Source organism: Pinus tabuliformis, chromosome 4_1 (assembly GCF_031772625.1).
Source record: "Pinus tabuliformis cultivar Carrire ecotype Pingquan chromosome 4_1, CPIR1, whole genome shotgun sequence".
Classification (NCBI taxonomy): domain Eukaryota; kingdom Viridiplantae; phylum Streptophyta; class Pinopsida; order Pinales; family Pinaceae; genus Pinus; species Pinus tabuliformis.
The window spans coordinates 953,303,425-953,317,129 of NC_142303.1; the positions used below are offsets into that span (position 1 = coordinate 953,303,425).

The 13,705-nt window shown below is 37.9% G+C and overlaps 1 protein-coding gene and 1 long non-coding RNA gene across 2 annotated transcripts in view; one reads left to right on the forward strand and one right to left on the reverse strand.

Moving 5' to 3' along the window:
• Positions 1-13,705, forward strand: part of LOC149179312 (protein DETOXIFICATION 16-like) — a 60,582-nt gene that overhangs the window by 8,535 nt on the left and 38,342 nt on the right. Inside the window, exons 2-6 of the mRNA XM_089420588.1 lie at positions 5,906-6,450; positions 6,687-6,773; positions 6,889-6,945; positions 7,055-7,293; positions 7,406-7,524. Of these exons, the coding sequence (XP_089276714.1) occupies positions 5,906-6,450; positions 6,687-6,773; positions 6,889-6,945; positions 7,055-7,293; positions 7,406-7,524 (1,047 nt within the window). The remainder of the gene's footprint in view (positions 1-5,905; positions 6,451-6,686; positions 6,774-6,888; positions 6,946-7,054; positions 7,294-7,405; positions 7,525-13,705) is intronic.
• Positions 7,892-13,705, reverse strand: part of LOC149179313 (uncharacterized) — a 45,634-nt gene continuing 39,820 nt past the window's right edge. The window contains exon 3 of the long non-coding RNA XR_016258258.1: positions 7,892-8,649. This is a non-coding gene — a long non-coding RNA (uncharacterized LOC149179313). The remainder of the gene's footprint in view (positions 8,650-13,705) is intronic.

Here is a 13,705-nt window from a genome sequence, read left to right on the forward strand (position 1 = left end):
GTTCTTCTTCTGGCGAGAGAAATTGGAGTACTTATGCCTTTATCCATTCAGTAAAGAGAAATAGGTTAGGCTCAAAGAAGACAAAGAACATAGTCTACATTCATAACACACTTCCTCTCATATCTTGAAAAGACCATGGGTACAAGGAGGGTCCTTTCAAGAGATGGGACCAATACATAGATAATGTTATGTGTGTGGACGAGGAGATACAACCAGATGACCTTATTGAGCTACCTCCAGTTGCTATGGATGAGCAGGAGCCTCAAGATGAGAGTGATTCCTACCTAGAGAGCATGTTAATTGAAGTGATTCCTACATGGAGAGCTTGCTAATTGAAGAGCCTAGTGATGCAAATTTTGAATGTAGTATGACAATGGACATATATCATGATTCTTATTAATATGTAAACTCCAATTTACACTTGATATCGAACTAGAAATTTTGAAATTTTATTGTGAATGTTGAATGTTCAATGATATGCATGTTTCAATATATAAAATTTAAATCATAAATATTTTAGTTCTCTTGTTTAAAGTTGAAAAATATACAAGTTCATATATATTATAATTTATAAAATATGAACCCCATAGCTAATAAAACATTTTAAATAACACTATTTTTTATATAAAAAATAATAAGAAAAAATACATTCATAAACAATAACCAATAATAACAATTTTTATTACCAATAAAATATAATAAAATTTACCACTCTTTTATATCTACATATGTTTTAAAAATTAATATTTTAAATAACTTTATTTTTTAAATAACAATGATGAAAAAAAAATATCACAAGGAGGTAAGGACAATCGGCGAACATGGCTCCCAGCGCTAGGGTTTACAATACAGGTTTTCTTGCAGGGGCTGGATCTCCCCAGAATCGACAGGAAACGAAAGAGCCACACAGCTTTCATGTCTATGCGCAGATCTCGTCACAGCAAGGCAAAGCCTGGAAGGTACCCGCTGCGGAATGTGCACAAGACCCCAAGACGGATCGCCTGGACAAGGCAGCCGCACTCGGCCCACCGAACCAGCTGAATAAGAACCAATGGAGCCCCCCAATGGACATCATTCATCCTAACTCTGCCGAATGCGAACAACGACAGAAAGCTGAGGATAATTATCAAATTTTGTTTCAGCGGAGCTGCAGGACAAATGGGCAACAACAGGGGCAATGGACAGTTTGGGCAGATCCGGCCCTTTTCACAACAGATCGGGCTAAATCCGACAAGGTTCACAGAGACCCGGAAGCGGAAAAAAAAGAAAGAGGCCAGCATGCAGCAAATCTACATTCTCCCACAATAGAACGGGCCAAAGAGGGCAGATCTGGAATGGATCTATTTCTTCTGTCCAGATCCAAGCAGAGGACATGTGGGAACTCGCCAGATCTAAAAACCAAACATACAAAATCGGACCTGGTTAACGCAGATACAGCGGATCTGAAGGTAATCTCATCAGATCTATGGTTTCAAATATTTATAAAGCCCCCCTCTTGGAAATCAACCCCAATTTGGGTCCAAACCACAGACAAGGTCTCAAAACTGAAGGAAATCATTGCCGGTCACATTGGCCTTCCGGAAGGATTCCAACATCTGCTCTCTGAAGGCAGAACGTTACAAGATCACTGGACAATAGGCCACTACAACATTAAGACAGGATCTAACATAATAGTCAACATGAGACTACGAGGAGGAGCAGCAGCCAGCGGATCACAGCTCCCTAGTTCTTTTTGTGATGCAGTCAATAGGCCCAGATCAAAGAATACAGGCTCCTTCAAGGACGCGATAAATGGTAAAGGTGAAAACTATCAACACAAACCAGCACCAGCACCAGAGCTACCAGGTCCCTATATTGTGGAACAAACAATCGAATCTCCAACGATCCAAGTAACTGCATCGGAGGTAAATCAAATACACATTGATCTAGCCACTCATGCTGTTATATGTAGATTTAATGGTTTCTGGCCAAAATCAGACGCCCTGCATCACTGGATCCTTACAACATGGTCACCTGACTGTGAAATCCATCTATGCTCCAAAGGTTTCTTTATAGTTCGCTTTAAAACAGAACAAGAACGTGACAACATTATCAATCAGGGACCATGGTTCTGGGGAAAGGCTGGCCTCTTCACCATCCCCTGGTTTCCTGAATTTGACGCAAATACTATGAAAGTAACAACAGTGCCTGTTTGGGTGAGATTGCATAATCTACCGATACATTTCTGGCACCACACAGTTTTACTAGCCATTGGAAATTCCTTGGGGAAATACCTTAAAACAGATGGAGAACGAATTAACCAAGGAATCTTCACCTATGCTAGAATATGTGTAGAAGTGGATCTGAGCCTGGGGCTACCGGATCATATCACATTGAACTATAATAATACGCAGAGGATACAACCGCTTGATTATGAAAATACAGCATTTAGGTGCCTTAGATGTATGCAAACAGGACATCTTCAAAATACCTGCCCTCTGGGTAAGAGGGACCCCAAAGTGAACAAGAAACAGCAAAAAAAACCGAATGGATGGCAGCACACCGATTGGAGGGAAAAAGAGGATATGCAGACGCAAGAACACACAATGAACCAAGAGGAACCTGATGCAAATATGGAACAGAACGGCACACAGGAAGAAAAATCAACAGACCCACAAATGGAGGACCATATTCAGCAGCAGGAAACTCCACAGCTGGAATTCAGTGGCAATAAAAGAGCACATGGGTCTGAAGGATCAGAATCCGACAAAGAACCTCCAGTGAACATACAAGAGCACCCGCAGGCCATCATTGTCCCCTCTCCTGACCCACAGGGTTGGCGTAGGGTGGAAAAGAAGAAGGGCAGAAAAGTATAGGCTTGATGTTTTTGTAAATTTTTTATTTTTTATAGTTTTTTGTCCAACCATGGACAGCTATCTGCATATGCGCTAAGCATCTACAAAATGTAATTTAATTCAACATGAATATAAATTACGACTTTTTCTACGGGAAAAAAAAAACAATGATGAAAAAACACTCATTCATAAATAATAATAATAACAATTTTCATTACTAATAAAATTTAGCACTCTTTTATATCTATGTGTTCCTTACAAATTATTCATATCAGATACTTTCAAGTAAAAAACTGGATTGACAGTAAGCTATTTAAGTGACTTATTGTAATAAATTCTATCTTTGTTACATTCTTTCCAGTGACTTTCTTTCACACATATATTTAAGAAACACAACTAAAATGTGGATGAACTATGAAAAAAAAGATGCTCATCTTCCAAACAGGATCCTTAAGAGTATGAGAGTATGAACTCATTGATGATCGAGAGAGAGGGAAGTAATGAAATTCTGTTCCTAATTTTTTTAATATTAATTTGGTCACTTTTGATATTGTATAATGAAGAAAGAGTATATTAGTTTTATGTGATAACTAAGTTTTAATGCTTTTTTAAATAAAGCATTTTTGGAAAAAACTTGATAGTAGTAGAGTCTAAGTTTATAGTATCTTTTCCTCCGTTTAGAAAAGAGGAAAGATGAGGATTTTTTTGGAAGTTTTTTAATTCATTTTTTTTTTTAAAACTGGATTATTATATATATATTTTTTATATTAGTATTATTTTAAATATTCAATTCTAGATGAGATTTATTGTTCATAGGATAAAAGATTCGCTACATAATAATTTGATTAAATAGACATTAAATACTCACTTATTTTCTTTTTATAAGCAAAAAAATCAATAACCAGTAACGAGATGGAAATAACCTCTAAATAAAACCACAAGCACCTCAAGATATCACTCACAGACTAAATCTAGGGAATCTGAACCTACTCCATAACCCAACATTGCAAAGTTCACTGTCAGTAAGAGCCAACTAATCACCCATTAACAATTCGTTAACCAATATTATAAAAAAATAAAATCGTTTAAATAATAAATGATAAAATATGTATACTTTATACGACTAAATAATCAAACCATTGCAGTGAGAAAAAAAACAAAAATCCAATAAATTCATTTAAAATTAAATTACTTTTATTCTATTATTAGATCGAATGTTTGCTGCCCGTGCTCTGCATTTGCTATCATGCTATGAACGATTTCAGATTAATCTGTCGATGGTAACATGAACCCGACGAGTGTGTTCTTTAAAAAATCCAAATTACCTTGGAAACCGTCGATCTTAAACCCAGAACCCCTCTCGTCTCATTGGCATCAATTCTAGTCCAGCGTCCAGAAATCTTCTTTATATAATCCACAAAAATATAATGCTGTTCGTAGAACAACCGTAGAAAAACTGTCAATCATAACTCCACCCAAGCGCAGATTTTCTCTGAATCCGTGTCATGCATGCACGAGCCGGTGGAGCAATAGACGACAAACACTTTGCCCTTTTTAATCTCTCTTGTTTGATTTTAGATCGGCACAGACTTCGCTTCTTCAAATCTGGCTGTGGATCGTGTTTTGTTGGTATTTTCAGCTTTTGTATTGTTTGGACCACTAATCTCTCAGCACGTGCCAGTTTTATTGGGTTTCGTTGCTTCGAAGTCGCCAGACTTCTGTACATGTGGACAAGTTTTTGTTGCAGGTACTTGTCTCCAGCTGTGTTGATGGGGTTGGAATGCATCTGCAAAACCTATCTTTCTTTGTGATCTCTTAGTAGGATCAATCAACCAGGAACACAACTATTGCTATGAGATAAGCAGGAAGGAAACAATTTTCCATTGTTGCCTGCACGCAAGAAACTTTTGGCCCTGAGACATTGAATCCAGTTTCTTATATTTCAAGTTTAGATTACAAAGTTGGTAGAACATATTTCATTGAAAGAGGCATGGAGAGACCTGGCTCACCTCTGGTTCATGGCAATGAGAGAGATTTGTTGAAAGAACCGCTTATAGGAAGAAATGGTGAGGAAACTCAGCTGCTTTTCACGTTCGGAGACGAACACAAGCCTGGAATTTATGACTTAGAGCCTTCTGATGATGTAAAGTGCACTCCAAGTGTTGTATGGGAGGAAGTCAAGAAACTGTACTGGATAGCAGGGCCTATGATTGGAGTGAACCTGTTGCAATATTGCCTGCAGGTGATATCTGTTATGTTGGTGGGGCATTGGGAGAGCTTGCACTTTCTAGTGCTTCTATTGCTACTTCTTTTGCAGGTGTTACCGGGTTTAGTCTGTTGGTATGATGACAAAACTTTGCTATCATTCTGTGTTTTACAGTCTAAACTGATTTATGAGGTTTATCTTGATTAAAACCACATAACAAGGGAGGATTATAAAACAAACAATTGGCTAGATTTATTGTTTTTGCTCTTCCCTGATTGTAAACCCACCAACATACCGATGACCTTGCACTGTCAAAGATATCAATGACCTTGCACCCACACAGGATGTATTTATTTGGGCCATCCTATTTCTCTTTTGAAATTTATGTGAAGTCTACCCAATATGGATCAAATGCTGCAGATTCTGCATATTATTTCTGAAAGTCTCTAAAGACCTATTTGGGGAGCTGTATTTGCCTAATTAGCAGGTTAAATTTTCATTTCAATTAGGTGTTCTTGGCAGAGATTGATATTCCACTAAAATTAAATTGCTTCTTCTATGTAATAAGTTTTGCAAATGAGCATGTGGTGTGATGGAAAGCAAGATGACTTTTTCCTAGCTCATCGGATAAAAGTGTGCATAATCCATCTCAATTCACTTGCCAGTTTAAAGTGGCCCTTGATGAAGGTTTAATGTTATAGTTGCTTCAAATATGAGCTAATCAGGCTCATTTTGTTTGTAGAATGATATGTAGGTGAATGCACTTCAGTTTAGTTAGAAGTGAGAAATGGATCTTTTAGGCCTTGAAAGTCCTGAACAGTAGACTGATCAACTTTCCTTTCATTACTCATGCTTCTCTGAACAGATGGGAATGGGATGTGCATTAGAGACACTTTGTGGACAAGCCTATGGAGCAAAGCAATATCATTTACTCGGGATTCAGATGCAGAGAGCAATTTTTGCTCTTTTTTGTGTGAGCATACCACTTGCAGTGATATGGGCATATATGGGACACATTCTTGCAGCCCTTGGGCAAGACCCTTTAATATCTTTTGAAGCAGGGAAATTTGCAAGATGGATGATTCCCAGTTTGTTTGCTTACGCAGTTCTTCAGCCCCTTGTTAAATTTCTTCAATCACAGGGGATCGTCTTTCCAATGATGTTAAGCTCTGCAATAACTCTCTTTTTGCATGTCCCCATCTGCTGGGTAGTGGTGTTCAAAGTTGGATTAGGTAATAAAGGGGCTGCATTGGCAAACAGCATTTCCAATTGGCTGAATGTAGCACTTCTGTCACTTTATGTTATATTTTCCCCTGCATGTCAGAAGACACGGACATCCTTCTCAAGGCAAGCTTTATCTGATATCAATAGCTTTCTCAAGCTTGCTATTCCGTCTGCAGTGATGGTCTGGTATACAAGTTCTTTCCCTTTGGCTCTAGAGAATAGCTGAATTTGAAAAATTTATGTTTTGCTTCAATCTCGTTTTCTATTTTTGCCTATTCTACTACTCTTTGCCAGCTTCAAGGTGTTCAAACTTAAAAAAAAAAATTCCGGTAGGAATCAATTTAAGTACGAAACTACACATGACATTCTTAATCATGCTATTATGTTCTGTTCTATGCTAATACTTCTATGTTTGTCAACAGCTTGGAGTACTGGTCTTTTGAAATGCTTATTCTCCTCTCTGGTTTGTTGCCTAAACCACAGCTTGAGATGTCAGTTCTCTCCATCTGGTAAGTATCTCATAGCTGACAAATTTATTATACATAAAGCTTCATAATGACATTTGCTTTTCCACTGCTAATAAACATTTTATTTTGTTCTGAGCTCATTTTTTCTTATTTGCAGCCTCAACACTGCTTCACTTGCATATATGATTCCCTTTGGTCTGGGTGCTGCTGTGAGGTTGGTACAACTGATTCAAAAATCTCACTAAGAGCAAATTTTCTAAGGATATTCAGTTGCCAGCCTTAAATTTTGTTCATAATTTCAATTCTAGCTTTTAACATTGCAGTACACGAGTTTCCAATGAACTAGGAGCTGGACACTCACGTGCTGCACAGTTCTCAGTGCATGTTGCGCTTTATATGTCAGCCATGGAGGCCCTCGTGATAGGAACTACTTTATTCTCTATTCGAGATGTCTGGGGCTATGCTTATAGCAACGAAGGAGAGGTAGTTGACTATGTTTCAAGCATGATGCCGCTACTTGCATGCTCAACCATTTTGGATGGCATCCAAGGTGTTCTATCAGGTTGAAAACCTTTCCCATAGAGTTCATCAGATCTGGAACAGTCTTGAATCAGTCTCACCCACACAAACCTACCTCAGAGGTCATGTTTTCTAAAATTTCAACACCTTTGCAGGTATTGCTAGAGGATGTGGATGGAAAAAGTTAGGTGCCTATGCAAATCTTGGGGCATACTATGTGGTTGGAATTCCAATGGCAGTAACTTTGGCCTTTCTACTCCATCTTGGTGGCAGGGTCAGTCATCCTTCTCTGCTTGATTCAATTTCTCCTTCCAATGTTAATAAGTGGAGTACAGATGCAAACGTTACTCAAATTTAAACTCTTTATTGATAGATGAGTAAAATCATACTTTCTAATATCTAGGAATGAGAGAATAAATGAAACACTAATTTTACACTGAGAGTCTCGCGGTTTTGATCAAATTTCCATTTTCCATAGCTTATAGATATAATATATTATCTACTTGATGGGATTTCAACTCTCCCCATGCTGCTGAAAATAGTTGGTCCACCTCTGAAATGGATGCCTTATATCACCTAATATTAAGAGCTACTATGGTTGGATGCTCTGTTGTTTTTTTTTCCAATTTTCTGGTGTGGATATATATGTAAATTGTTTGAAACTAGAAAGAAATTGAAAAAGTGTAACATGAAATGGCTATACATCATCTTGTGATCTTCTAGTAACAGTCAAGAAGATTAAAATCTGACTCCAGTAATACGTTTTCCAGAGCTATAACCTTTAACAGTACTAAAATAAGGCCAGAACTACGAGCTCCTAATACATAAATCCATCATCATCAGGGATCGTAAAACAGATGATAGATAGCTATTTGAAGCTATAGTAGCAGACTCAGCCAAGTGATCAACGTTCTAAGGCCCATGGAATTGACTTTAGAAAGTTCATATCGCTGTCATACAACAAAAGCCATTCCATCTAAGAGTCTTAAGTTGAAATATAAAAAGTCTGAGGGAGAAATTCCAAGTTTAAACATTCTGTTTTGTTTCCTTGATCACAAATATGAATTACATTTCCAACCTTCATGTTCTGTGGTAAATATATCCTCCAACGTGTTTTAACTTCTTTGCCACTTCCCACTGACAAGGAGGTAAGGGTTGATACAGTGGCACAGCTTAATCCATCTACAGGTGCTGTGCATCCCAACAGCCCATGACGATTTTCCATTGAACCATTGGCTTTTCCTCGTCCATGCTGGAAGAGCTGGCAGAATGTCCCGAGGTAGAGATAGCAGCGGCCAGCCATGATCAATGGTATACTCACTTGGGAGCAGTGTTGGAATTTGATTTCAGCTTTCCCTGCAGGACCATATTTATTCACGTTTTGAGTTTTTATACTCACCTGTCCAAGAAAGTTTTGTTACTTGTCTAAATTTGTATCACTCAACAATGAAGTTTTAAAAATGCATCTTTTAATAATAAAATTTTGTTAAAAAATTTACCAGTTTCAGTGAGATTATGTTAAAATTTAACTTTTCAATTCCTATTTATTTATTTTATTGAATTAATTCTCAAGAGTTTCATATTGAAACTCAGCATTGATCGATTCTCAAAACATTATGGGGTGAAAGAGTTTGTCATCAATGTGATTCTAAGAGGGTTGAAAATCAAAAAACACTTTCTCTTAGATTGTTATGCTCACACTGGATCTAATTTTCAAATTATTTGTCACACTACCAATCTTCTTGACTTTTTAAGTCAAGTAAAAGTAATGCTTTTCTCACTTCTTTTTTAGCATAGAAATAAAATGTTAAAGAATTCCAATTAATCTCTTACCTTCTTAATGTACAATAGACCATATAGGTCTTAGTTAATCATCATCATCATAAATTAATTCATCTTTTATTAACATACAAATTTGTTAAAAAAACAACTTTATAAAAAAACTGCTCTACAAAACATTGTTTCAAAGAATATAAAGAAATAACATAAGGAATAAAGATTATCATTATTTTTATATTACAAATGTTAATTTTTACACTGTTCTGTGTTGTTTCAATTACTTTAGCCCCGTTCAATTATTCAATTAGCAATCTTTCAATAACAATTAATGTTTTTTGTTGAAAATTAGTGAGAAAAGTGATTCCTCAATTTGTGCCTTAATTCAAGGAGTCAAAGTCAAGTTTCTTTTTGTGCATGGTTGAGTTCCTAAAATTTAGGAGTTTCACTAAAAATTAGGCGTGCATGAGGGTCTTAACTGATGTGTTGGAATTGAAAGTCGAGTTCTTGATTTTCTAGTGTGAGTTAAATTGGGAACTGAAAGCTGAAGTGGAATTAGCCTCCTAAATTTTAGAAGGATCCAGTAACTAGTTCTATTGACTTTTGTTAACTAGAAAAGCTTCAGTTCAATTCCTTAATTAGAAAACCCACTAATTTTAACCATTTGAATTGCCTTTAAAAGGAGGAACGAAGGCACAAGTTTGATCATTGTTTTGGTGAGCACGAGTTGGTGAGACCAAACAACAGGAAGCACAAGCTTGTGCGTGGAGCTTGTGAGAGAAGGTGAACAAGCCTAGGAAAGGCTTGTTGGAATTGGAGAACGACGAATTCCTTGGGTAAGGAAGCAGAGATCAGAAATATTGCATAGGTTTCAAGCTTAGATTAAGCAAGAAAGACAATTGTGTCTTTCAGATTGGAACAATTGTATTGTAAGAGATCTAATGCTCAATTTTCTTCAATAAATTCTCAATAATCAAGCAGAAGTTTTTCTCAGTTGGGTTCCTTGTAAAAATTGTGTTTAATTGTGTGATTGTGCTTTTATTTCTATTCCTAATTCCGTTGCAAATTGAGTAGATAAATTTCATGTTTATGTGAGAAGAAAATTTATTTCAGATTGCTCATATTAGCAGATCAGAATTTAGTGGATTTTCGACATGGTATCTAAGCATGGATCAAAATAAAGATAGCACATCCGTGTGCAACAATTCATAAGGAAAGCATCTGAATTAGGCTGCAGACCAGGAGCAGCTCAAGCTAAGGGGAGGAGGACCTGTTTTAGTGCTTCTTGTGATTGTCTTGAGGGCTTAGTAGATCAGCAGCAAGGCTGAATTGGAAAGGACTATTTCTGGGTTGTTTTTTGTGTTGAACAAGTGTGGTATTGACCTCAAATTCAGGCTGCATTATCTGTGGTTGTTTTGAGAGAAGGCGAGCCCTATACCTCAGGATTAGAGAAGGCCGTAAGGTCTAAAACAATGTTAGAAGGAGCCTAGTAACCAGCGAAGGCAGGGAACTTGGAGAGGAAAGAAGGTTGCAGTTGTAGCAGGGACTTTTGGAGCAGTAATAAGCAGCCCTAACCAGGCCGTGGGCCCTATAGCAGTATGCCCCAGTCTAGGAGTGAGAAAAGGTATGTTGTTGATGTTTTCATGTTGATTTGTGGCTAGAGGATAGAGTCCATGTTGGACAAAGATTTGTTTGCATCTTAAGAGCAGTGAGGAGGGCTGCTAATAGGTGTCAAAGGGAGGCCTAAGTGCAGATCAGAGTAGAACGTTTGGTCTGCTAGGAGAGGCAGTTTTAAAGGCCCTAAGTACAGTTCTTGTGAAGGACTACAAGACTGTTAGTGGGCAAGTTTTTAGAGAGCTCTCAAGGGAAGCGGTATGGCTTACCAAGGGTTGAGAGTAGATCATTGTCTAGAGGGAGCATCGAACTTCATAGCTTGGAAAGGGAGGATCACAATAGTGTTGGAAGATAATGGGGTGGGAGAGTACATCAAGCAGGCGATAGCACCACCTCAAGACCCCCAACAATTGGCCCAACATAATAAGAATGATATCAAGGCAAAGAGGATCATTCTAGAAGGGGTCAAAGATCATATAGTGCCTCACATCCATGAGAAGAAGACAATGTATGAGATGTACGATACAATCCTGAAGTTGTATCAGAGTACCAGTGATACCAGGAAGCTTGCTCTTAAGGAGAAGTTGAGGAGTATCCAAATGAGCAAGGATGAGCCCATCGTCCCATATTTGACAAGGTTCACTCAGGTACGAGATGAACTAGGTGGGGTGGGCATGGTTGTATCTGATCATGATCTTGTGAGTTTTGCCTTACTTGGACTTCACAAGTCGTGGAAAGGGTTCCAGGATGTTGTTAGTGGGAGAGAGAACTTTCCAAATTGGGAAAGGTTTTGGATTGATTGCATACAAGAAGAGATCTGAAGAGGAACCATAGAAGGGAGATTAATTATGACAGAGGACGAGGAGAACTGTGCCCTGGCAGGCAAGGGTAGCAAGGCTAAGGGCAAGAAGGACCAAGGGGAGGCTGGGTCCAATGAGAAGGGAAAGAAGAAGGATCTAAGTAAGATCAAGTGCTTTCACTGCCATGAGTTTGGACACTATGCTTCTAAGTGTCTTGGTAAGAAGAAGGGGGCAAGAAGGATCATGTTGTTGCATCAACGGAGGTAGATGACTTTTCAACGTAGTTCGAGAAGGATTTCTCATTGATAGCTTGCATGGCAAGCTCAACAGATAGCAGTATGTGGTATATTGATTCAGGAGCTTCCTTCCACATGTTCGAGAATCGGAAGAGTTTTAGCCACTTGAAGGAGAAGGACATGCAAGTTCAGATTGAGCTAGGAGATGATGGTCAGTATGTAGCTAGAGAAGTTGGTGTTGTCCTCTTTAAGAGGGAGTCAAGTAATTCCCTTCATCTCAGAGATTTTCTTTATGTTCCAGGATTGAGGCAGAATCTTGTTTTGGTAGCCACCCTTGAGGACAAGGGATATGATATCATCTTCAGCAGAGGTAAGGCTTACCTCTAGCACTTAGCTTCTAGATGTAAGAAGCAGATAGGTGTGAGGGTGAAGAATCTCTACAAGTTGCAAGTAGAGACAGGTGTAACCTTGAGCAGCAGGGTAGGTAGTGCACAAAGTAGAGAAGTGATGGTTGAGTGAGAGTAGGATAGAGCTCTCAAGATGGAGCCTCAACCAGTATCTTAGTTTCAGGTTAAGCTAGTTGGCAGTTGGGTTGACCAGCAGGATGATGATGAGGAACAAAGCTCGCAGAGTATGGTGGGAAAGAACAGGTCTTCAAAGCAAGTTCTACAGAAGAAAGAAGGGAATCCTTCTAGTTCCCAGGGAGCACTTGCAATTGCGGATAACTTGGTAGAGTTGAAGACATGTCCAACTGGACAAGGTTCTTTAAGGAACACCTTCCTCGCTAAGAGGGAGTGTTGAAAATTAGCAAGAAAAGTGATTCCTCGATTTGTGCCTTAATTCAAGGAGTCAAAGTCGAGTTCCTTTTTGTGCATGATTGAGTTCCTAAAATTTAGGAGTTTCACTAAAAATTGGGTGTGCATGAGGTAGTTAATTGATGTGTTGAAATTGAAAGTCGAGTTCTTGATTTTCTAGTGTGAATTAAATTGGGAACTGAAAGCTTAAGTGGAGTTAGCCTCCTAAATTTTAGGAGGATCTAGTTAACTAGTTCTATTGACTTTTCTTAAACAGAAAAGCTCCAGTTCAATTCCTTAATTAGAAAACTCACTAATTTTAACCATTTGAATTGCCTTTAAAAAGAGGAACGAAGACACAAGTTTGATCATTGTTTTGGTGAGCACGAGTTGGTGAGACCAAACAATAGGAAGCACAAGGTTATGCGTCGAGGTTGTGAGAGAAGGTGAACAAGCCTAGGAAAGGCTTGTTGGAATTGGAGAAGGACAAATTCCGTGGGTAAGTAAGCAGAGATTAGAATTCTTACATAGGTGTCAAACTTAGATTAATTAGGAAAGACAAGTTTGTCTTTCAAATTGAAACATTTGTATTGTAAGAGATATAATGCTCAATTTTCTTCAATAAATTCTCAATAATCAAGCAAAGGGTTTTCTTAGTTGGGTTCCCTGTAAAAATTGTGTTGTTCAATTGTGTGTTTGTGCTTTTATTTCTATTCCTAATTTTGCTGCAAATTGAGTAGAGAAATTTTGTGTTTATGTGAGAAGAAATTTTATTTCAGATTGCTCATATTAGCAGTTCAGAATTTAGTGGATTTTCTACACTTTTCATCAATCAATAGTAACTGAAGATAGAACAATAATGCAATGACAATAGGAGACAATCAACACATCAACAAGAGACACCAGATTTGGTCAACAACCAGGGAAAAAAACCCACTATAGGGAAACCCTTTGAAATTCTTCTATTAGATTGTCATAAAATGTTCAGCAGAGAGTACTATGAGCCTATACAAAAATAACTAATAATATCAACCGAACAATATAAAAAATATAATCCCAAAAACAATACTAATCAGATTTAGCTTTCCCAATTTGTGGTCAACTACGGTCAACTGTCAAATTGAAACTCTAGATCCCAACCACATGGAGGAAGAGTTATGCGTGCGGTTGAGCTGCTCCAAACACATGCATGAGCTTGTGTGCTTGCGGCTATAAATGAAAAATGCTTGTGTCAA